At 31.6% G+C, this 26,556-nt stretch overlaps 1 protein-coding gene across 1 annotated transcript; it reads right to left on the bottom strand.

Moving 5' to 3' along the window:
* Positions 1 to 12,996: 12,996 nt before the first annotated feature.
* Positions 12,997 to 16,529, bottom strand: LOC135957639 (uncharacterized). The gene is made up of 3 exons (XM_065508425.1): positions 14,759 to 16,529; positions 13,944 to 14,156; positions 12,997 to 13,187 (listed from the first exon to the last, which is right to left on the bottom strand). The coding sequence occupies exons 1-2, from the start codon at positions 16,407 to 16,409 to the stop codon at positions 13,945 to 13,947; spliced, it is 1,863 nt and encodes a 620-aa protein (XP_065364497.1). The 5' UTR covers positions 16,410 to 16,529; the 3' UTR covers positions 12,997 to 13,187; position 13,944.
* Positions 16,530 to 26,556: the final 10,027 nt, after the last annotated feature.

Raw genomic sequence — 26,556 nt, 5'->3', positions numbered from 1 at the left:
GAACGAAAAAAAGAACACAATAATAAAACACGCTATTTTTTGGCATCATATATTGATGCTTTCGATTTTAAAAACATTGTTTTATTACCGTTCCAAATTACAATCGTTTGTTAAGCAAACGTTACAAATGTTTTGAGTTGCTGCCGCAACATTTTTTATTATTCTGTTCCTGGATTTGAGTAAATGCTACTCCGGAGTAAACGCTTGCTTGGAAATAACATGTCTACAGATGGAGCAATTAGCCCTGTGGCTTCGCCGGCCGATAGTGACAACGAGAAGACAATGATCGAGATGAATGAACCATCTGTTGCCGAACTGAAGGAAGAGATTTTAGCACTGAAGAACTCCTTGAGACAATTCTTGGACGTATCCCATCCTTCAAACTCATCAGCCGTGATGACTACAGAGACTCAAATGCCCGTTTTGACAACTTTAGCCGATGTCTTGCCAAGTACATCAACGTCAAATATAATCACTGTGCCAGCATCGACGGCGCCGACGCAACAACAAAAAGTAAATGTAAGTGAGTACTCAATGCCATTTCAATATAATTTGCCCCAGCCCTTTACTGCCGCACGTTCGTTTGCGCCTACAACACCCTCTTTGCCATATTCTGCCCCTCAGCTATTTGTGCCAACCTCTATGCCTTATTCTGCCGCACAACAATTCGTGCCAACTTCTGTGCCTTATTCTGCAGCACAACCATTTATGCCAAACTCTATGCCCTATTCTGCCACACAAACATATGTCCCAACATCAACATCTTTGCCCTATACTGTCCCACAAGCATATGTGCCAACAACAACCACTGTACCTTTTTTGCCGACTTCAGTAGACTATTTACAACAACGTTTAACGCAAATGTATACACCAGCACAGACGCGAACAACACCAGCAACAACGACAAACTTGCCCACATCTGCGAACGAATATCGCCAACTTCGTAAGCTCCACGACTTACCCCATTTTTCTGGCCTACCCGAACAGTGGCCTATGTTCATAGTTGCATATAAGGAAACTACAACAAATTATAATTACTCTAATTTGGAAAATTTAATTCGTTTACAAAAATCTTTAAAAGGTGATGCCAAAGCCAAAGTAGAGTCATTTTTGATTCACCCTGATACCGTAAATCAGGTGATCAGTACACTCGAGTTTCACTATGGTCGTCCTCAGGTATTAATACGCAGCCAGATTGCTAAGGTGCGTGCTTTTCCCTCAATATCTGAAAGGAAAATGTATGATATAGTGAATTTTAGTACCATGGTGTCAAATTTGTCCGTATTTTTAATAAATGCAAATGCAACAGCTCACTTTTGTAATCCTACACTGCTTGACGAGTTGATAAATAAGCTGCCGCTTCAGAAACGAGAGGAATGGACAAAACACTCGGTAAATCACCTTGGGCCGTATCCCAGTGTACATGATTTTAGTTTATGGTTGCAAGAAGCTGCTACATATATTTCCCTTTCGTTTGAAGCTGACACCAGTAAAAATGATGTACAATAAAAAGGAGAAAATGAATCCGTCATTTACGATCGTAGCTGAAGATAATCGACTTAGCAATTGTCCTATGTGCCATCAAAATCATCAGTTGTATCATTGTGACAAATTTAGGGGAATCGCAACAAATGAAAGATGGCAATTTGTAAAAAATAATTATCTTTGTTTTGGTTGTTTTCGCCCCGGCCACAGTTCGTTGAAATGCAAAAACAGACGTCAGTGTGGTTTGTTTAAATGTACAAAACATCACAATAGATTGTTACACGAAGATGTAAAATTAAGTGATAATAAAGTAAACACAGTCGAACGTGAAAGTAACAACATAGTCGAATCTAAGAATTACAACACAGTTGAACGTGCAGGTAACAACACTAATAAAAACGGGGAAGATATTAACGGCTCTGTAAATACAATTGTTGATGACTCTTTAGATAAGGAAACATTATTTAAATATTTGCCAGTTGAATTGACAGGACCTAAAGGTACGATACAAGTTGTGGCTTTCATAGACGAAGGTTCCAAAATAACTCTTTTAGAAGATGAAGTTGCAAATAAAATTGGATTACAAGGGATGCCACATAACTTATGCCTCGGTTGGATAGGAGGAAAAACGAGTAACGAAATGTCGAGAAAGGTGAATCTTGAGATCAGTGGCTTTAGAACAAATAATTCTAGTTTCCAAATGAAGAATGTGTTTACAACAAGGAATTTAAATTTGCCTCCGCAAAATTTCCGGTTTGACACATTTAAAAGAAAATTTCCCATTTTGAACGAAATTGTTATTGAAGATTATGATGATGTTCGGCCAAAATTATTAATAGGTCTACCCCACATAAATCTCGTTCGCCCATCTAAAGTCTTGAATTTAGATGGATGTTTTGCCTTACACCAAACGAGTTTGGGTAATATAATATTTGGATCAAATGAGGACTCGACTGAAGCCACAGTGTGTAAAATCGATGTGGATATTTTAAATAATATTCATAAGGAAGTTTTAGATTTTTTTACATTGGAGAATATGGGAATTAAATTTTTGGAACCAGTGGTATCAAAAGATGACAGTCGAGCTGAAGAAATACTTCTTAGTACTACAATAAGGAAAGTGTCCCAATTCGAAACTGGCCTTCTATGGAAACGTGATAGTTTTGAAACCAAGGAAAGTTATCTGATGGCGTTGAAACGTCTAAATAATATGGAAGCCAAAATGAACAAGGACGAACGTTTTGCTGAATGGTACATAGCTAGGATAAATGATTACGTAGCCAAATCATATGCCAGGAAGTTAACTCTGGAAGAAGTTGCAGTTAAAAATAGCCGTACTTGGTATTTACCACATTTTGTTGTTACAAATGCAAATAAGGACAATAATAGACGTCTCGTTTTCGATGCTGCCGCATTTGTAGATGGCGAATCTTTCAATTCAAGGTTGATGAAAGGTCCTGATAAATACCAACCCAAGTCACTATTGTCAATATTGTTTCGATTCCGCCAAGGGAAAATAGGAGTTTGTGCCGATATAAGGGAAATGTTCCACCAAATCAGAATTCGGGAGGAAGATCAGATGGCTCAGCGGTTTTTATGGCGAGATGGCCAGTCTAATAGACCACCTGATGAATACGTTATGCAAGTTATGATATTTGGGTCTGTCAGCTCTCCATGCTCGGCCCAATATGTCAAGAATCTTAATGCCGAAATGTACAAGGTTATCAACCCTAAGGCCTATAGGGCGATTGTTGATAATCACTACGTCGATGATTATGTCCACAGTTTCGACGATGTAAACGAGGCCATCAGCGTCACAAACGACGTAGTTAAAATTCATCGTCAAGCTGGTTTCGAACTAAGAGGCTTCGTGTCAAATTCAAGAAAAGTTTTGGCTGCAATAAATGGCGGCGAATTCGTAAATGATGATCTAGTCTTGGCTAAGCTATGCGAAAACGAAACTACTGCGGAGAAAATTTTGGGAATGCGTTGGAGGCAGTCGGATGATAGTTTCTGCTTTGTTCTGACGTTTACAAAAGTTCCAGATGCCGTTTTGAACGGAGATCGAAAACCAACGAAGAGTGAGGTGCTGAGCCTGACAATGTCAATTTTTGACCCTTTCGGTTTTTTGGCAAACGTAATTATTAAATCTAAAATTCTACTACAGGAGCTGTGGAGGTTCAAAATTGGTTGGGATTCGCCGATTCCAGATGAGATTTATACGAAATGGTACGTATGGTACAGGAGTTTATATGATATAAAGGAAGTAAAAGTACCCAGATGTTATGGACGAAACTTTTTTAGTTCTGAAGCAGTAGTTGAACTACACATTTTTGCAGATGCAAGTGAAGTGGCCTTTGCGGCTGTGGCCTATTGGAGGATATATTACAATAATGATGTCAACATAGTTTTTATTGCCGGCAAGTCTAGATGCGCGCCATTAAAGCCACTCTCCATTCCGCGTCTCGAGCTGCAGGCGGCAGTGCTTGGCGTAAGATTGAAAGAGTCAATAATATCATGTCATGACATAAAGCCAAGGGACATAACATTTTGGTCAGACTCAAAAACGGTTATAAAATGGATTCAATCTGACTGTAGAACCTATAAGCAGTTTGTTGCCCACCGTATTGCAGAGATATTGGAGTCATCTGAGGTGGAACAATGGCGATGGTCGCCCGGTGCACTAAATCCCGCAGACGAAGCAACACGGCCACAGAATTTTTCAAAGGCATATTCAACGTGCTGTTGGTTAAATGGTCCGGGATTTTTAAACAATGATAAGAAAAGTTGGCCGAAGCTCCCAGGTGATATTGATGAACACGAGTGTCAAGCAGAGAAAATATCAAAATTTGTTTTTACCATAAATGATGATTCAATTATTCCATTCGAGAGATATTCAAGCTTCAGTAGATTGGTCAGGGTTATGTGTTGGTTTCGACGAGCAGTAAGAATTTTTAAATCTTATGGCGCAGTTCGAAGGGAGGTAGTAGCGGAGTTGGGCCCACAATTGAGTGTTAAGGAAATTGAAGGCACAACGGAGTATTTGTGTAAAATTGTTCAGCGGGACATTTTTTATGAGGAGTATAATCAGCAGGGAAACCAAAATATGCAAATGCATGTTTTTTCTGGTGAGTCTAATGAGCACATGGATAAGATATTTACACGTTTCAGAACTATTTAAGAATTTTGGCATCGATTTGTTAGTGCATATTTTTGCATATTTTACCCTTAAATACATATTTTTGCATATATTTGTTTTAAGAGCATATTTATGTCATATTTTGCGTTTTTGGAGCATATTTTACTGTTTAATAGCATATTTTGAGTTTATCAAAAACAAATTTTGTCTAACTTATTTTTCGCTGTTGTGTTACAGGTTTTTACTTCCTTTGTTTAAAATTCAAAATTGAAAAATATATGGCTTTTCACCAAAAAAAATTTAAAAAACAGAAATTTTTTTTTTAAATTTAAAATAACAATTCGAAAAATTTTTTTATCCAAAAACAGAAAAAAATGTTCACCTAAAAAAAAAAAAATTTTTTCCAAAAAAATTAAAAAACTGATAAAAAGTTTTTGTTCACCTAAAAATATTTAAATTTTTTATTTTGAAGTATAATTAGGTGAAGGGTATATAAGATTCGGCATAGCCGAATATAGCTCTCTTACTTGTTTTAATATAAAATAAGCACTATTTTAATATAGCTCCATCTAAATATCAAATTTTAGTTCTAATTCAAACTTAACCGTTCTAAGTGTTAAAGAAATATTGTATTTTAAATTTGCTCCTGTAACATCAGTTGATGTCGAAAGAAAATTTTATATGTATAAAAATGTTTTCAGATCCAATAACAACGATTTTTATTTGAGAATTTAAGTAAATTTTTTTTGGTTAAAAATTATTTAAAAGTTTGTTTTTTTAAGAGCATATTTTTTAAATTTTAAGAGCATATTTTAAAGTTTTTACTGCATATTTAAAGCGCCTAAAACGCTTTTTTTAGAGCATATTTCCGGTTTCCCTGATAATCAGTTAAGGATGAATAAACCTGTGTCTAAGTCTAGCTCGATTTTCAAACTTACTCCGTTTCTAAGCAAAGATGGCTTAATACGCTTATCTGGCCGTATCTATAACGCCACTTGCATTGTTCGTAGTACAAAGGAACCCATTATATTGCCTAAGAAGCACATTCTAACAATGCTCATTGTTAAGCAATATCACGAAAATTTCAGACACCAAAACCAGGAATCGATCTGTGCCGCAATTAGGGTAAAGTTTTGGATACCGTGTCTGCGGCAATTAGTAAGGTCCGCGAAAAGGAATTGCCAAATTTGTAAAAATATGTATGCTGTTCCAAAACCACCCTTGATGGGACAACATCCTGAAGGTAGGCTTACCCCCTATGTGAGAGCATTCTCTTATACTGGCGTAGACTACATTGGCCCATTTTTTGTTTCTATAGGCCGGCGACGTGAAAAGAGATGGGTGTCTATCTTTACCTGTCTAACAACAAGAGCAATTCACCTTGAGATTGCAAAGGATTTGTCGACGGATGCAGCCATTTTGTGTATACGAAACTTCATTAACAGAAGAGGGTTACCTGTACGAATAAGAAGCGACAGGGGCACTAATTTTGTGGGGGCAAGCAAAGAGAGATTTGTTTTCGATGCGCCAAAATTGATGGATGAGTGCGCACAGCGTGGTATAGAATGGTTGTTTAACACCCCAGCAAATCCATCGGCAGGCGGTGCATGGGAAAGAATGGTGCGTTCAGTTAAAAATGTGTTAGCTTTCACATTAAATGAAAAGGCTCCCCAAGTTGAGACCTTTTGCAGCCTACTAATAGAGGCAGAGAATTTAATAAATTCGAGGCCATTGACGCATCTTCCAATCGAGAATTCTGAATCTGAACCTTTAACACCCAACCATTTTTTGATTGGATGTCCAAATATATTGCAAACACCTGCTGTACCTGAGAAAATTTGTCTAAGGAAGCAATGGCAAATATTACAGCAGTTAAAACAAACATTTTGGAAGAGATGGATACAAGAGTATCTCCCGGAGTTGACCCGCCGTACGAAGTGGCACCAACCAGTTAAGCCTATCCAGATTGGCGATATCGTCATAATATGTGATGACAATGGAACGCGTGGGCAGTGGAAACGAGGTATAATTGAAGAGGTGTTCCCGGCAGCAGATGGGCAGGTTCGTTCGGCGGTAGTAAGGACAACAAATGGCAAACTAAGACGACCGGCATCGAAATTGGCAGTACTTGACGTTGGTGGTGAGTCTCCCTGATCGACACACGGGGGCCGGGATGTTATGAATTTATTTAACGTCATTTTATATTTTGAATTTTAAAACTATTATTTAATCATAGTTATAATAACAGAGTTGAATTCTATTATTTTATCATTTTATTGTTTACCCTGTAATTAATCGTTACAAATAATTTATAGCGGTAATCGCTTGGCTGCACTAATGCAGCGATCTCCATTTTATTTTTTGTATTAGTTCTTAAGAACGAGAAAAAGAACACAATAATAAAACACGCTATTTTTTGGCATCATATATTGATGCTTTCGATTTTAAAAACATTGTTTTATTACCGTTCCAAATTACAATCGTTTGTTAAGCAAACGTTACAAATGTTTTGAGTTGCTGCCGCAACACCCTACATTTTGGTAAAATACAATTTTTGCATAACTCCAACAATTTTCGAGATATTGGATGTCAGAAATTACAAAAATTAGTTTTTGACATATATCTCGGTTATTATGCACCCTACGAGTTTATTTGTTATTACAACATTTTTAGAAAATAATAATCCCTACATTTCGGTAACTAATAATTTGTATGTACCTCCAACGGTTTTCGAGATATTGGGTGACAAATATCATAACAAATCAGATTTTGGAATATATCTCTGTTACTATGCGTCCTACGAGTTCGGCAGTTATTACAACATTTTTAAAGAATAATAATCCCTATATTTTGGTAATACATAATTTGTGTGTACCTCCAACGGTTTTCGAGATATTAGGTGTCAAATATCATTAAAAATCTGATTTTTAAATATATCTCGGTTATTATGCGTCCTACGTGTTTATTAGTTATTACAACATTTTTAGAGAATAATAATCCCTACATTTTGGTAACTAATAATTTGTGTGTACGTCCAACGGTTTTCGAGATATTGGGTGACAAATATCATAACAAATCAGTTTTTGCAATATATCTCTGTTACTATGCGTCCTACGAGTTCGGCTGTTATTACAACATTTTTAAAGAATAATAATCCCTATATTTTGGTAATACATAATTTGTGTGTACCTCCAACGGTTTTCGAGATATTAGATGTCAAAAATCATTAAAAATCTGATTTTTAAATATATATCGGTTATTATGCACCCTACGAGTTTATTAGTTATTACAAAATTTTTAGAGAATAATAATCCCTACATTTTGGTAACGAATAATTTATGTGTACCTCCAATGGTTTTCGAGATATGTCAAAATCAAAAATCATAAAAATCAGATTTTTGAATATATCTCGGTTATTATGCGTTGTATGAGTTAAGGAGTTATTACAGAATATTTAAAGAATATAAATCCCTACATTTTGGTAACATACAATTTTTGCATAACTCCAACGGTTTTCGAGATATTGAATGTCAGAAATTGCAAAACTCAGTTTTTGACACATATCTTGGTTATTATGCATATTACGAGTTTAGTAGTTATTACAACATTTTTAGTGAACAATAATCCCTACATTTTGGTAACGAATAATTTGTGTGTACCTCCAACGGTTTTCGAGATATTGGGTGTCAAAAATAATACAAAAATCAGTTTTTGAAAATATATCGGTTATTATGCATTGATTTAGAAGTTATTAAAGTATGTGAAGAATGCAAATCCCTACATTTTGGTAGCATGTAACATGTGTGTACCTCAACCGATTTTCGAGATATTAGATGTCAGCAATTACAAATATCTGTTTTTTGATTATATCTCGATTAATAGTTTGGGAGTTATTACAGAATATTTATAGACTACAAATGCCTTCATTTTGGTAACAAATTTGGATGTCAAAAATCGTAAAAAATCAGTTTTAGGCACATATATCGGTTATTAGTTGATTATTGGTTATTACTAACTTTTTATATACTGATAATCCTAACACTTTATTTTAAAAATAATCATAAAATCATTGAAAAGATTTATTTATAAAACACAAAAGTGTCGACTTTTGTTACGAATTTTGCTAATTTATGAAATGTAGTTTTTTCGTAATTTATACTGTTTTAGCGTTAAAGACATATGGTTACCTAATTTAGTAATGAAAACACACATTTTTAATTTTCAACATATACTTTGTGCGTACCTCCAACGGTTTTCGAGAATCATAAATAATCTAATATATCTCGGTTATTATGCATTGCATGAGTTTAGGAATTTTTACAGAATTTTTAAGGAATACAAATCCCCACATATTGATAGCATGTAACTTGTGTGTACATCCCACGGTTTTCGAGATATTGAATGTCAAAAATCATAATAAATAATTTCGATTAGTATGCGTCCTACTAGTTTGGGAGTTATCAAAACATACCTACATTTGGATAACATATATTAAAAATCAGTTTGAGGACTGTCCCCAAAGTATGCAAATGTCCTCAAACAATGCGGTAGATCGAAAAATTATACCCAAAGTATGCGCTGTGCATATATATATATATATATATATATGCACAGAAATTTTATCATATAAACTTCAAAATCGGTCATTGTATAACTTCTTATGTGTTGCGCATATTTTGAAGTCTTTCATATACGTAGGGCATATTTTAAAGACATGTCCTCAAAATATGCGCAACATATAACATATTTTGTGTTGCCATATTAATTTATACTTTTCAATATATTTTGACGGCGTTGTATTTTTTACATGTCGCCTAAGAACAACTCGCAAAAGGCAGTTATTTTAAATAAACAGTCAACTTTAAGTTTTTTTTGAAAGTCCCCTTTTCAACAATTTAATTTTATTAAAAGTTAAAAGTCGACTTTTCAAATATATCTAAGGGGATTTTTTGGTACTTTTTCATTCTTTAATTGGTACTTTTTGCGTTTTTAATAATATTGGCCCTAAGAATATGAAATTTGGGATACAGGGTCCTTAGTAAACGCCAAAATATTTAAGGGAATTTTTTGGTACTTTTTCGCCCATCCAATGGTACTTTTTGCCTTTTTTATAATATTTATCCTAAGAATATGAAATTTGGGAAACAGGGTCCTAAGTAAACTCGAAAATATTTAATGGAATTTTTTGGTAGTTTTTCGTCCTTCCAGTGGTACTTTTTGGGTTTTTAATAATATTGATGCTAAAAATATGAAATTTAGGATACAGGGTCCTTAGTAAACGCGAACATATTTAAACGGATTTTTTGGTAGCTTTTCGTCCTTCCAATGGTACTTTTTGCAATTTTTATAATATTGAACTTAAAAGTATGAAATTTGGGATACAGGGTCCTTAGTAAACGCAAAAATATTTTAAGGGATTTTTTTGTGCTCTTTCGTCCTTCCAATGGTACTTTTTGCATTTTTTATAATATTGATCCTAAAAATATGAAATTTGGGATAAGGGGTCCTTAGTAAACTCGCAAATATTTAAGGGAATTTTTTGGTACTTTTTCGTCCATCCAGTTATACTTTTGGGTTTTTAATAATATTGATCCTAAAAATATGAAATTTGGGATACAGGGTCCTTAGTAAACGCGAAGATTTAAAGGGATTTTTTGGTACTTTTTTCGTCCTTCCAATGGTACTTTTTGCATTTTTTATAATATTGAACTTAAAAACATGATATTTGGGATACAAGGTCCTTAGTAGACGAGAAAATATTTAAGGGATTTTTTGGTACTTTTTTGTCCTTCCTGAGGTACTTTTTGAGTTTTTTATAACATTGATCCTAAAAATATAAAATTTGGGATACAGGATCCTTAATATACACGAAAATATTTAAGGGGATTTTTTGGTACTTTTTCGACCTTCCAATGGTACTTTTTGCGTTTTTTATAATATTAATCCTAAAAATATGACATTTATGATACAGGGTCCTTAGTAAACGGATACTTTTTGCATTTTTTATAATATTGATTCTAAAAATATGAAACTTGGGATACAGGGTCCTTAGTAAACGCGAACACATTTAAGCGGATTTTTTGGTACTTTTTCGTCCTTCCAATGGTACTTTTTGCATTATTTATAATATTGATCCTAAAAACATGAAATTTTGGATACAGGGTCCTTAGTAAAACCGAACATATTTAAGGGAATTTTTTGGTACTTTTTCGTTGTTCCAATGATAATTTTTGCGTTTTTTATAATATTGATCGTAACAATATGAAATTTGGTATACAGGGTCCTTAGTAAACGCAAGAATATTTAAGGGATTTTTTGTACTTTTTCTTCGTTCCAATGGTACTTTTTATTATATTGATCGTAAAAATATGAAATTTGGGATACATGGTCCTTAGTAAAAGCGAAAATAATTAAAGGTACTTTTTGGTACTTTTTCGTCGTTCCAATAGTACTTTTTGCGTTCTTTCTAATATTGATCCTAAAAATATGAAATCTATAGAATTTTATCTTTTCAATGATACCAATCACTTATGTATACATATCAAAAACCGGTGGTTGATTTATCACCCTGTTTAATATGCATTTGCAAATATGTGCCTTGTGATGATAAGTCAATTATTGGTCCTAACTCTCATATAAAGTCTATATCCGAAAATCACATTTCTTAAATTTATTCTTTTTCCTCCACTTATCGGCTGAAAAATTATATCTATCACCTAACTGAATATATTGACAATTTATTAAAGTACTAGCTTTTCATACCCGGCGCTGCCCGGGTTTTTGTTCTCTTTTGGTCCAAAATTTTGAAAAAGTGTATTGCCTATAAACTCCTCAGATTAAATATTCATCTATATTCCAATAACTGTCAAAAACACTTCTTGGGATAAAAGTACCAATTTTGCCCGTTTTTTCGTACTTCCCCCATTTTTGTCCCCTTTTGGTACAACTTTGAAAACAGTGCACATCAAATATATATTTTGGAAACTTAACTAAGCTAAATCGTAATAAGTTCAGATTTAGAACAGACAAAATATAGTATTAACGCAAAAAAGTACTAATTCGCCAATTTTTTTCTCCCACTATCCCTATTTTATCCCCTTTTGATCCAAATTTTGGGAAAAACGTATTGCCTATAACATACGCAGATAAAAGATTTATGTATATTCCAATAACTAAGAGAAACAGTTATAAGTATAAAGGTACATATTTTGCCCTTTCCCCCTTTTTATGCCGTTTTGGTACAACTTTGGGAACGAAAAACCTCCAATATGTATTTTCAAAACTTAACCAAGCTATCTCATAATAAGTTTAGCTTTATAACACACAAAATACAACCTTTACTATTTAAGTACTATTTTTGCCCGTTTTTTCTCCCATTATTCCCATTATCCGGTCCAAACTTTAAAAAGATTTATAGCCTAAAACCTGCTCAGATAAAAGATCTATCTATATTCCAAATCCATCTATATTCCAAGAAAATTGGTCCAGCCGTTTAGGCGTTGTTGGCTAACAAACAAACAGACTTACAGACAAATTTATAATATATATTAGGATATTAGGATTAAACATTTTTTCATTTAAATTGAGTTCGATATACTAAAATTGATTTAGATTAAAAATTTTGAACACTTCAGAATGTCAACTCAAAAGTTATTGGAATATATCCTATTATAGGAAATCGAAAATTTGCCTCTTACGGATCACTATCTTTTTATATTTGTATTTTTCAAGATAATTATTATTCCAACAAATATTAGCCTTTAAAATAATAAAATCCATTAAAAGAAAATGCTACTAAAGGTGAAAAATATGTCTGAAATATTATTGGGACTATTTTCTCATCGTAATGGCTAAGAAAGAGCTTTGGGGTCTTTAATTTAATAAAATTTAAAAATTTGTATATACTTTTTTGTTCCTCAAATGATAATTTTTGAATTTTCCATAATATGGAATCAAAACATATACTTAACATTAATTGAGTAGCAAACTCATTTTGTCATTTTTAATATTGAATTAGAATCTAAATGTGGGAACTTTTAGGTTTTTTTTCATTTTGAATTTTTATAATATTTAACAGGGTCCTTAATATACATTTAACATGTAGGGTAGTGATGAAAATCTATAAGGAAATTTTTTGGATTATCTGTAATTTTGAACATAGAAACATTAAACTAACTAAACTAAATGATAATTTATCTAAATCCTAATTAAATGATAATTTATAAAAAGGCAGTTTTGATACCTTTTGTTCTTCAAATGATACTTTTAGAAAATTTATTAAAAATAACGGAAAACTCTCTATTCGAGTGATTCTTTATAAATTTTCTTTAAAAAAAATTCCTAAAACCACAAAAACTGAAACATCGTATAAATTTACATTTTCTATAAAAGTGTTCACACTTTATTCTTTTATATTTTTGTTATATAAATTTTGTATTAAATTTCGACAAATATAGCGATTAGGATCCATGGTACACTAGACAAATCATATAGGAATTTAGTTTTCCTTCAAAAATATCGCCAGTCATCGTAGAATTTCTGCGAAAATACACTTTAATTGTAACTGAAAATATAATAAAAGATAAATTAGTTAACTTAATAAATACATGTGTATAAATTTATGTTTTATTTTGTTTTAAAATTTTCAAAAGCTGTATTGGATTATTAGATTATATAGAACAATGTCTTCCCCTCCCAGAAATATTAACTTTGTTCATAATAGCCCACAGCGAAATGTCAATTTATTGCTTTCATGTCACTATTACAACCAGGGATCGTAACTGTTATGATTATTGTATTAAAAATTAAAAAAAAAATTAATTTCGGATTTTTATTTTTGTCAGAAATTACTATCCATCTCTTGATTTTTAGTTATTTTATCAAAATCAATTATTATTTCTTGCTGTTTTTTGTACAAAGTAATTGCTATATTTAATTTTTATATTTTTGCCAAAAAAAGAAATAAAAATAAAAAAAATAGTTTCTTTAAAAATTCAAGGTCCCAAATATATTAATTGGTTGGTTCAAAAGCCGAAACTATTAAATCTACTTGATTACATCTAACAATATTTAGATTATTACAAATTTTTGTCAAAAAATTACAACACTTGTTTTGTATAAATTATTAGGAAAGAAATGAAAAGCGTAAATTTCTAAATTGTTTAATTTATTTATAATCGATTTCGAATGAATTTACGGAACAGAAATACAATTTGAACTGGAATTAGTTGTAATCCCTAATACCAAAAAAAATTTAAGTTGTTTCAATTTCAACAAAACTACGTCGAGTTGATAACCGTAATAGGGACATTAAACTTACGTTAGTCCATTTTGTACCGCCTTTGATTGTCTATCCAAGTTTTTATTTGTTGTGGCGTTCTATTCTTAAGTGCTGACGATGTCTGAATGGCTTTTAAGCATTCCTTAAGATTTGGTAGTCTTTCTAAATCTTTTAAATCTCCAAATATTGAATATATTGCATCTTTTTCCTCCGAGTTCCACCTGGTTCTTTTGGTTTTGCCGAAAGGTGATGCTAATTAAGAAAAAATATATATATCGGATGTACTCTTCATTGCCAAAATTAATACAATATAATAAAATTAAAAGATTTTAAATTATCCGGTCTGTTCTGTAAACCGAATCCTAGTAAATTGGTTGTTTAAAATCGAATTCTTAGTTTTGAAACCGATTCGATTTACAGAACAGACATGTATGTTGTTCTTATATAATATTTATTTGTGTTAACGTACATACTTCAAAAATTTACCTATACTAGAATTTTAAGTAAAATTTCGTTAATATAATTGGTAATTTGGAATTTAAATTAAAATCTTCTGAAATACTATTAAAATCTACAAACATTTTAAAATTTCTATTATATTTCGAAATATTTGAAATGTTATTGGAAATTTTTGAAATACAAATGAATTAGATATAGATTTCTGAAATACAATTAGAAACTTTTGAAATACAAGTGAAAATGTTATAATTCAATTTCAGAAATTTCTAATTGTACAAATAATGGCGTAAAAGTAAATTTTGTAGTATTGAAATTGTTTTCATTTCTAATTGAATAAAATACTTATGTTTTTGTTATAATAACGACGCTCGTAGTTATGTCGAAAGTATACTTACTGCTTCTACGTTTTTTGCTCGATGACGATTTCGATGTGTGACTGTTTTCTAATGAAATTTCCGAATTATCTTTATCTATACTATCGTTAACTACAACTTCACCCTCTTCCTCCTCCTCCTCAACGTTTTCATCATCCCCATATTCATCTTCCATTTCATCTTCCTCGCCTACAGCTGCCATTAAGAGTTTGGATACACAAGTAATTTCTGCCACTGGAACGGACATTCGGTATATTGTTTTGTGTATATCTTTGTGGTGACCCATAAAATTCGCCAGCCTATCGACCGATGCCTCTTCAACATTAAGTAATGAGGTATATGTAGCTATATGCTTACGTAGTGTAGTACCCCTAAGGCTTTCAGGAATTTTTGCACCGCATTCTTCAGAAAATTTTGCTAATAAAGGGCAAGCTCTGTGATACTTTTTTGATAACGTTGAACTGGATGGTTTGCAGAAAATGTATTTATTTCCATCAGCTATTCCAGCCTCACCTCTAAAGTTTATAATAAGTTCAATAGCTTTTACACACATCGGGCATAATAAAACACTGACGGTTCTACCAAGTTTTCCCCTTAGTGTTATTCTTACAAACTGCTTTGCGAATTTTATTGAATCTTGTGATAAGTTTTTTAAACTGTCTTTATCAATGTTATCAGTAATTTTTTCTTTGTTTCCAAAATTATCTATAGTTAATCTTTCGATTTCTCCAGCTCTTCTGCGATTAAATATTTGAATAAAAATTAAAGTAGTCTGAACTAATTGCATCCAACTTGACATTCTAAACCCATTCATAAGAGTTTCCATAGCATTCATAATATGTTCTTTTAAATAAGTATGTAGTTTTTTAATATCTTCTCTCGAAGGTAACACAACTTTCTTGTCTCGTCTTTTGTTATTTTGGTCTTCTACCGCTTTTTTATTTATCAATGTTGGAATTTCTTCTTCCCAAAGCAAAAGAAAATTCTCTAAATCAATTTTCAGGTCTTCACGTTCTTCTTTAATAAACTCAGCTCGTTGTTTTTTGCCACATTTTTTTATCAAGGATGTTAGGTTTTGAGCTACGGCGGGCGTTTTGAACCACATTAAATCTTCATCCCATTGAGCCACTGTTCGTAGGGCTTTAACACATTTATCAAATAAATGTGGCTTAAAAATATCTTTTAGCTCATTTATATCCGGATCTAATTGTTTTAACTCGATTTTAAAACGTCCAAGTAATCTTAAGTTTGCACGTATCATGTCATGCTGATGCTCGGATGAATATTTCTCGGTCAGTTTGTTACCAAATTTTAAAATGAGTTCGTCATACCGCACAGACCTTGATATTGTATCATCGCGCAAAACAGGAAAAATTTTTAATTTTAAAACCTTATTGGCTACCGAATGCATATACTGCGTTGACCTTCGACTTTCAATAAAATTTGTGCGTTTGTTTTTATTGGGGAGGCATTTTTTAGTGTGAATTCGAAGCGTTCTCTTAGAAAAATAAGCCTTACAATTTGTGCAGCAGACATAATCATCAGCTTTATTTTTGATATTACGCTGTTGTTGCCGACTAACAATTAAAATTCCGCTGTTGAAATTCGAGGATGTGTTATGTAAAAAATCACCTTTTTTTCTTAATTCATTAATTATTTTTAAACGTTCCATACTTTTTTTGGGTAATATTGAAGCTTTTTTGACTTCTTTTTCATCCTTATGCCTCAAAAATATATGTCTACTAATTTTTGACTGTAACGTTTTACAAAATATACAAAAATGTTTTTTAGACCTATTTGTAGAATGTGGAACTTCGACTTTTTCTGCATTTATGGGCATATCAATTACATCTACAGATGTATTATTCTCTGAAATGTTTTTACAGTTCTTTAATGGCTCTTTACTTACATCGGTTGAAGTTTCTGGTAAATATTCTGAAAATTAACTCTCTTCAATATAAATTGAACTTGTGTAAGCAGAACTTTCTGGTTTTGATGTGGTGTCAGATAAGCTGGTACTTTTATGTTTGTTAACTATTGGATCAACAGGCATTAAAAAACTTTCATTGGGTGTTAATAAAGATTTTTCATGAGACGTTTCAGTAGAAGACTTTGTATTTGCGGTGACATTGAAGTCGTGGTCAGATGTATTACATATTTCCTTATTTAAAATAGAACTTGAGTAAGAACATTTAAGTTTTAACGGTATGTCAGATAAGCTGGTGCTATTATGTTTGTTAGTAGTTTTATCCAGATTAAATATAAAGCTTTCTTCGTGAGTTTCTTTATGAGACGTTTCAGAGGTATTTGGGTCGTGATCAGATATGGTACATGTTTCCATGTTGCAAATGGAACTTGAGTAAGAAGAACATTCCGGTATTAATGTTATGTCAGATAAGCTGTGAGCAGTAGAATCAAGAGACATTACAAAACTTTCTTTAGGAGTTACTTTATGGGTGGAGAATTCAGTAGAAGAATTTGTATTTGCTTTAAATATATCTGTAGAGGTATTTAAATCGTGGTCAGATGTGGTGCATATTTCTTTGTTGAAAATGGAATTTGAATCAGAACTTTCCGATTTTAATGTGATGTCAAATAAGCTGGTACTATTATATTTGTTAACAGTTGAAAAAGGCATTATTAAACTTTCATTAGACGTTAATTTATGGGGTGTTTCAGTTGGGGACTTTGTTTTTTCAGAGGTATTTTGATCGTTATCAGATGAAATGGATACTTCGTTTTTGTCTAATTCTAATTTATATTTTTCCGGTGACTTAGGGCCATTAGTTTGATTTAAATTCGTAGATTTTGTAGGCGACATTACTATGTTAAGTGTTACAGAAGCTTTTTTTGAAGATAGTTCATTTTTCGCATTGAATGTCTCCGAACAATTTTGATTTTCATCGACATTTAATGAATCGGACTTAAAAAAATTTTCATTTCGGTCAAATAAAAGTACTACTTTGTTATTATTTTTGCATAATTTTAAATTAGAATTTTTTGGCGAAATATATACAGGTGGTGTAAAATTTTCTTTTTGAGGCGTTTGAATGGCGTTGAATTCATCTAAAGACTTTTTATCGCGGCATGCTTCCGTTACAATATTTAATGTCTCGGAAGGGTACATATTTTTATTGTGTTCCAACACAAGAGTTAATTTGTCATTTACTTTACATTTTAAATTATCGTTTTTCGGAGAAGTATTTTTTGGCGATGGAGATGAATTCAAATTGGAAGATGTCGAAATATTATGGGACGGTTGTACTCCTTCATGTTTGATTTTTGATTGGAGTATAGGTTTTGAAATACTTTCCTTTTTTATTTTTAAATCTAGGAGGTATGATTTTTCATCTAAATAAAATAAAGATAATATGGCTATTTAAATTACGTTTTGCAATTATAGATTTAGTATCTGATGTTTCATGTTTGCCATGTGATTGTGGATAGAGTAACTTATACATATATAGTACTTAAGTATATCATACATATAAATTATTTGCATTATACATGCCTTAACATAAAAAAACATTAAAAGTCTGTACATACCATTTTGAGCAACAAGTAGCGCCGCATATTTTCCACCATTGTATTTTACGACGCATGTCCCTTTAATTATTTTATCCACCTTTTTTGAATTCACAATTGAAAGCTTGTCATTGTCAAATTTTACTAATGAAAACATCTAAAAATATATCGTAAATTTTAAAATAAAAAAAATAAATGTTATATAATGTAAAATACATTTTGTTAAAAAATCTATTTTTAGGTTTAGATAAATATTCTAGTCTTCAGTCTACAGCAATTCCAATTGTATTTCAAAAATTTCTAGTTATATTTCAGAAAATTCTAATTACATTTCAGAAATTTTAAATTATATTTCAGAAAATTCTAATTATTTTTCAGAAATATCAATTATATTTGAGAAATTTTCAATTATATTTCAGAATTTTCTAATTGTTTTTCAGAAATTTCTAACCATATTTCAGAAATTTTTGGTTCCGAAAAACTTTTGCAATAGAAAAAGTGTCTGGTACCGAGACACCTTTTCTATAGAAAAAGCCTCTTGTACAGAGACATTTTTTCTATAGAAAGAGTATCTAGTACCTAGACACTTTTTCTATATAAAAGTCTCTTGGTACAGAGACACTTTTTCAATAGAAAAAGTCTCTTGTACCGAAACACTTTTCTATAGAAAAAGCCTCTTGTACAGAGACACTTTTGTTATAGAAAAGTTTCTTGTATAGAGGCACTTCTATAAAAAAGTCTCCTGGTACAGAGACACTTTTTCAATAGAAAAAGTCTCTGGAAACGAGACACTTTTTCTATAAAAATGTCTATTGGTACAGAGACACTTTTTCAATAGAAAAAGTCTCTGGTAACTAGACACTTCTTTTTTATAAAAATAGTCTCTAAAAATAGATACTTTTTCTTGTACAGAGACACTTTTTCAATAGAAAAATTCTCTGGCTTCTTGTACAGAGACACTTTTCTTTAAATTAATAATTATAAAACTTTTGAAAACTTACTTTTTAGTAGGTGGTGTCGGTTAGTTACTTCCCAATACTGTATGTCTTTGAATATTTTTTTGGAAATTGTTCCAAATGGCAGCTTTTGTTTATTGCCAAGTTATTTAAAAGTCTGATCCAATACTCCAGAAATTTTTTGATCTTTTGAAGTGGGCAGCTGAGTAGAATATAGGAAAACACATTTGATAATAATATGACATTATAGTGGATATTAAAGAAAAAGTTTATTTTACACAGACCCTTTTTTCTATAGAAATAGTATCTTGTTTTTTGAATAAAGACACTTTTTATAGAAAAGTCTCATGTACAGAGACACTTTTGTTTAAAATAACAAAATTTTTACTTTTTCGTCCATATACTATTATTTTATATATTTAAATATTTGAGGCAGTCAACACTACTTAAATTTAAAATAAAATTAGCCAAATAATGTGAATCTGTACAAGCAACGCTTTTCTAGTTAAACTGATTCTTGTATAGTGACGCTTGTTTTTTCGTTAACAAAAAAATAAAGTACCGTTTTTATCTACAGTGTTGTTAAACGTTTCAAAATTCAACTAACATCTTTTGCAAAAGTTAGTATTTAAGTCAGGCATGGAAAATTCGGATTTTGAAATTTCAGAAATTAATTTTATAAATTAGTAGTTCAAAATTATGATTTAGACTTAAATTTATAATAGAATTTCTATAGAGTGTATCTGTAAAATAAACATTTTCTATTGATCAAGTCTCTTGTGCAAGTACAATTCAAAAGTCTTTTATACATTCATAGATACTTTTTTTATACAGAGACAGTTTTTTCCTTAGAAAAAGTCTCTTGTACAGAGACATTTTTCTATAGCAAAAGTTTCTTTTCCAGAGACATTTTTCTAAAGAAAAATTTCTTGTCCAGAGAAAACTTGCTATAGAAATAGTCTCTGGTACCGAGACACTTCTTAAAAAGAATAAGTCTCTTGTACCGAGACACTTCTTAAAAAGAATAAGTCTCTTGTACCGAGACACTTTTTCTATAGAAAAAGTCTCTTGTACCGAGACACTTTTTCTATAGAAAAAGTCTCATGTACCGAGACACTTTTTCTATAGAAAAAGTCTCTTGTACCGAGACACTTTTTCTATAGAAAAAGTCTCTTGTACCGAGACACTTTTTCTATAGAAAAAGTCTCTTGTACCGAGACACTTTTTCTATAGAAAAAGTCTCTTGTACCGAGACACTTTTTCTATAGAAAAAGTCTCTTGTACCGAGACACTTTTTCTATAGAAAAAGTATCTTGTGCCGAGACACCTTTTCTATAGAAAAAGTCTCTTGTGCCGAGACACTTTTTCTATACAAAAAGTCTCTTGTACCAAGACACTTTTTCTATACAAAAAGTCTCTTGTACCAAGACACTTTTTCTATACAAAAAGTCTCTTATACAGGACACTTTTTCTACAAAAAAGTCTTCTTATACAGAGACACTTTTCTATAGAAAAAGTTTCTTGTACGGAGACACATTTGTTATAGAAAACTTCTCTTGTTCGGATACATTTTTCTATAAAATAAGTCTCATGTGCAGAGAAACTTTTTCTATAAAAAAGTCTCTTATACAGAGTCTCTTGTACCGACTTTTACTATAGAAAAAGTCTCTTGTACCGAGACACTTTTACTATAGAAAAAGTCTCTTGTACCGAGACACTTTTTCTATAGAAAAGTCTCTTGTACCAAGACACTTTTTCTATAGAAAAAGTCTCTTGTACCGAGACACTTTTTCTATAGAAAAGTCTCTTGTACCAAGACACTTTTTCTATAGAAAAAGTCTCTTGTACCGAGACACTTTTTCTATAGAAAAGTCTCTTGTACCAAGACACTTTTTCTACAGAAAAAGTCTCTTGTACCAAGACACTTTTTCTATAGAAAAAGTCTCTTGTGCCGAGACACTTTTTCTATAGAAAAAGTATCTTGTGCCGAGACACTTTTTCTATAGAAAAAGTATCTTGTGCCGAGACACTTTTTCTATAGAAAAAGTATCTTGTGCCGAGACACTTTTTCTATAGAAAAAGTATCTTGTGCCGAGACACTTTTTCTATAGAAAAAGTATCTTGTGCCGAGACACCTTTTCTATAGAAAAAGTCTCTTGTGCCGAGACACTTTTTCTATACAAAAAGTCTCTTGTACCAAGACACTTTTTCTAAAGAAAAAGTCTCTTGTACCAAGACACTTTTTCTAAAGAAAAAGTCTCTTGTACCAAGACACTTTTTCTAAAGAAAAAGTCTCTTGTACCAAGACACTTTTTCTAAAGAAAAAGTCTCTTGTACCAAGACACTTTTTCTAAAGAAAAAGTCTCTTGTACCAAGACACTTTTTCTAAAGAAAAAGTCTCTTGTACCAAGACACTTTTTCTATAGAAAAAGTCTCTTGTACCAAGACACTTTTTCTATAGAAAAAGTCTCTTGTATCGAGACACTTTTTCTATAGAAAAAGTCTCTTGTACCAAGACACTTTTTCTATAGAAAAAGTCTCTTGTATCGAGACACTTTTTCTATAGAAAAAGTCTCTTGTACCGAGACACTTTTTCTATAGAAAAAGTCTCTTGTACCGAGACACTTTTTCTATAGAAAAAGTCTCTTGTACCGAGACACTTTTTCTATAGAAAAAGTCTCTTGTACCGAGACACTTTTTCTATAGAAAAAGTCTCTTGTACCGAAACACTTTTTCTACAGAAAATGTCTCTTGTACCGAGACATTTTTTCTATAGACCGAGACACTTTTTCTATAGAAAAAGTCTCTTGTACCGAGACACTTTTTCTATAGAAAAAGTCTCTTGTACCGAGACACTTTTTCTATAGAAAAAGTCTCTTGTACCGAGACACTTTTTCTATAGAAAAAGTCTCTTGTACCGAGACACTTTTTCTATAGAAAAAGTCTCTTGTACCGAGACACTTTTTCTATAGAAAGAGTCTCTTGTACCGAGACACTTTTTCTATAGAAAGAGTCTCTTGTACCGAGACACTTTTTCTATAGAAAAAGTCTCTTGTACCGAAACACTTTTTCTACAGAAAATGTCTCTTGTACCGAGACATTTTTTCTATAGAAAAAGTGTCTTGGTACAAGAGACTTTTTCTATAGAAAAAGTGTCTTGGTACAAGAGACTTTTTCTATAGAAAAAGTGTCTTGGTACAAGAGACTTTTTCTATAGAAAAAGTGTCTTGGTACAAGAGACTTTTTCTATAGAAAAAGTGTCTTGGTACAAGAGACTTTTTCTATAGAAAAAGTGTCTTGGTACAAGAGACTTTTTCTATAGAAAAAGTGTCTTGGTACAAGAGACTTTTTCTATAGAAAAAGTGTCTTGGTACAAGAGACTTTTTCTATAGAAAAAGTGTCTTGGTACAAGAGACTTTTTCTATAGAAAAAGTGTCTTGGTACAAGAGACTTTTTCTATAGAAAAAGTGTCTTGGTACAAGAGACTTTTTCTATAGAAATAGTGTCTTGGTACAAGAGACTTTTTCTATAGAAAAAGTGTCTTGGTACAAGAGACTTTTTCTATAGAAAAAGTGTCTTGGTACAAGAGACTTTTTCTATAGAAAAAGTGTCTTGGTACAAGAGACTTTTTCTATAGAAAAAGTGTCTTGGTACAAGAGACTTTTTCTATAGAAAAAGTGTCTTGGTACAAGAGACTTTTTCTATAGAAAAAGTGTCTTGGTACAAGAGACTTTTTCTATAGAAAAAGTGTCTTGGTACAAGAGACTTTTTCTATAGAAAAGGTGTCTCGGCACAAGATACTTTTTCTATAGAAAAAGTGTCTCGGCACAAGATACTTTTTCTATAGAAAAAGTGTCTCGGCACAAGATACTTTTTCTATAGAAAAAGTGTCTCGGCACAAGATACTTTTTCTATAGAAAAAGTGTCTCGGCACAAGATACTTTTTCTATAGAAAAAGTGTCTCGGCACAAGATACTTTTTCTATAGAAAAAGTGTCTCGGCACAAGAGACTTTTTCTATAGAAAAAGTGTCTCGGCACAAGAGACTTTTTCTATAGAAAAAGTGTCTTGGTACAAGAGACTTTTCTATAGAAAAAGTGTCTCGGTACAAGAGACTTTTCTATAGAAAAAGTGTCTCGGTACAAGAGACTTTTTCTATAGAAAAAGTGTCTTGGTACAAGAGACTTTTCTATAGAAAAAGTGTCTCGGTACAAGAGACTTTTTCTATAGAAAAAGTGTCTTGGTACAAGAGACTTTTCTATAGAAAAAGTGTCTCGGTACAAGAGACTTTTTCTATAGTAAAAGTGTCTCGGTACAAGAGACTTTTTCTATAGTAAAAGTCGGTACAAGAGACTCTGTATAAGAGACTTTTTTATAGAAAAAGTTTCTCTGCACATGAGACTTATTTTATAGAAAAATGTATCCGAACAAGAGAAGTTTTCTATAACAAATGTGTCTCCGTACAAGAAACTTTTTCTATAGAAAAGTGTCTCTGTAAAAGAAGACTTTTTTGTAGAAAAAGTGTCCTGTATAAGAGACTTTTTTATAGAAAAATGTCTCCGAGCAAGAGACTTTTCCTATATCAAGTGTACAAGAAGCTTTTTCTATAGAAAAAGTGTCTCGGTACAAGAGACTTTTTCTATAGAAAAAATGTCTCGGTACAAGAGACATTTTCTGTAGAAAAAGTGTTTCGGTACAAGAGACTTTTTCTATAGAAAAAGTGTCTCGGTACAAGAGACTTTTTCTATAGAAAAAGTTTCTTGGTACAAGAGACTTTTTGTATAGAAAAAGTGTCTTGGTACAAGAGACTTTTTGTATAGAAAAAGTGTCTTGGTACAAGAGACTTTTTGTATAGAAAAAGTGTCTCGGCACAAGAGACTTTTTCTATAGAAAAGGTGTCTCGGCACAAGATACTTTTTCTATAGAAAAAGTGTCTCGGTACAAGAGACTTTTTCTATAGAAAAAGTGTCTCGGTACAAGAGACTTTTTCTATAGAAAAAGTGTCTCGGTACAAGAGACTTTTTCTATAGAAAAAGTGTCTCGGTACAAGAGACTTTTTCTATAGAAAAAGTGTCTCGGTACAAGAGACTTTTTCTATAGAAAAAGTGTCTCGGTACAAGAGACTTTTTCTATAGAAAAAGTGTCTCGGTACAAGAGACTTTTTCTATAGAAAAAGTGTCTCGGTACAAGAGACTTATTCTTTTTAAGAAGTGTCTCGGTACAAGAGACTTATTCTTTTTAAGAAGTGTCTCGGTACCAGAGACTATTTCTATAGCAAGTTTTCTCTGGACAAGAAATTTTTCTTTAGAAAAATGTCTCTGGAAAAGAAACTTTTGCTATAGAAAAATGTCTCTGTACAAGAGACTTTTTCTAAGGAAAAAACTGTCTCTGTATAAAAAAAGTATCTATGAATGTATAAAAGACTTTTGAATTGTACTTGCACAAGAGACTTGATCAATAGAAAATGTTTATTTTACAGATACACTCTATAGAAATTCTATTATAAATTTAAGTCTAAATCATAATTTTGAACTACTAATTTATAAAATTAATTTCTGAAATTTCAAAATCCGAATTTTCCATGCCTGACTTAAATACTAACTTTTGCAAAAGATGTTAGTTGAATTTTGAAACGTTTAACAACACTGTAGATAAAAACGGTACTTTATTTTTTTGTTAACGAAAAAACAAGCGTCACTATACAAGAATCAGTTTAACTAGAAAAGCGTTGCTTGTACAGATTCACATTATTTGGCTAATTTTATTTTAAATTTAAGTAGTGTTGACTGCCTCAAATATTTAAATATATAAAATAATAGTATATGGACGAAAAAGTAAAAATTTTGTTATTTTAAACAAAAGTGTCTCTGTACATGAGACTTTTCTATAAAAAGTGTCTTTATTCAAAAAACAAGATACTATTTCTATAGAAAAAAGGGTCTGTGTAAAATAAACTTTTTCTTTAATATCCACTATAATGTCATATTATTATCAAATGTGTTTTCCTATATTCTACTCAGCTGCCCACTTCAAAAGATCAAAAAATTTCTGGAGTATTGGATCAGACTTTTAAATAACTTGGCAATAAACAAAAGCTGCCATTTGGAACAATTTCCAAAAAAATATTCAAAGACATACAGTATTGGGAAGTAACTAACCGACACCACCTACTAAAAAGTAAGTTTTCAAAAGTTTTATAATTATTAATTTAAAGAAAAGTGTCTCTGTACAAGAAGCCAGAGAATTTTTCTATTGAAAAAGTGTCTCTGTACAAGAAAAAGTATCTATTTTTAGAGACTATTTTTATAAAAAAGAAGTGTCTAGTTACCAGAGACTTTTTCTATTGAAAAAGTGTCTCTGTACCAATAGACATTTTTATAGAAAAAGTGTCTCGTTTCCAGAGACTTTTTCTATTGAAAAAGTGTCTCTGTACCAGGAGACTTTTTTATAGAAGTGCCTCTATACAAGAAACTTTTCTATAACAAAAGTGTCTCTGTACAAGAGGCTTTTTCTATAGAAAAGTGTTTCGGTACAAGAGACTTTTTCTATTGAAAAAGTGTCTCTGTACCAAGAGACTTTTATATAGAAAAACTTTTTCTATAGAAAGAGTCTCTTGTACCGAGACACTTTTTCTATAGAAAAAGTCTCTTGTACCGAAACACTTTTTCTACAGAAAATGTCTCTTGTACCGAGACATTTTTTCTATAGAAAAAGTCTCTTGTACCGAGACACTTTTTCTATAGAAAAAGCTTCTTGTACTCTTGATATAGGAAAAGTCTCTTGCTCGGAGACATTTTTCTATAAAAAAGTCTCTTATACAGGACACTTTTTCTACAAAAAAGTCAGAGACACTTTTCTATAGAAAAAGTTTCTTGTACGGAGACACATTTGTTATAGAAAACTTCTCTTGTTCGGATACATTTTTCTATAAAATAAGTCTCATGTGCAGAGAAACTTTTTCTATAAAAAAGTCTCTTATACAGAGACTCTTGCAATTCAAAATGAGTCTCCTATACAGATACACTTTTTCTTTAAAAAGTCGTTTGTGCAGATTAATTTGGTTAAAATAATGACATTTTTTAAAACTTACTTTTTATGGGGTGGTGGCGGTGTGTAACTTTCCAACTATTCCAAATTGTAGTTTTTCTCTATTGCAATTTAATCCGAAAAATATTCTGCTCGATTATTAAATAAAAATGTTTGTCTTTTCGAAAGTGAACAACTGTGGAGATAATAGAAAACGTTTCAGATCAAAAATATGACAAGTTATTGGATATTCATATTAAAAGTACATAAAGAAAAAAGCCACTTGGTACCGATGCAGTTTTTCAATAGAAAA

Source organism: Calliphora vicina, chromosome 4 (assembly GCF_958450345.1).
Source record: "Calliphora vicina chromosome 4, idCalVici1.1, whole genome shotgun sequence".
NCBI classification, from domain to species: domain Eukaryota; kingdom Metazoa; phylum Arthropoda; class Insecta; order Diptera; family Calliphoridae; genus Calliphora; species Calliphora vicina.
This window is presented reverse-complemented; position numbering and strand designations above follow the sequence as displayed.

What these genes read in the sequence shown, in the direction of transcription:
- LOC135957639 (XM_065508425.1), bottom strand. Translation starts at nt 16,409, where the DNA reads ATGGAACGTTTAAAAATAATTAATGAATTAAGAAAAAAAGGTGATTTT. An exon ending in GAGCAAAAAACGTAGAAGCA is followed by an intron (nt 14,157 to 14,758) that starts GTAAGTATACTT and finishes TTTCTTAATTAG; the next exon opens with CATCACCTTTCGGCAAAACC.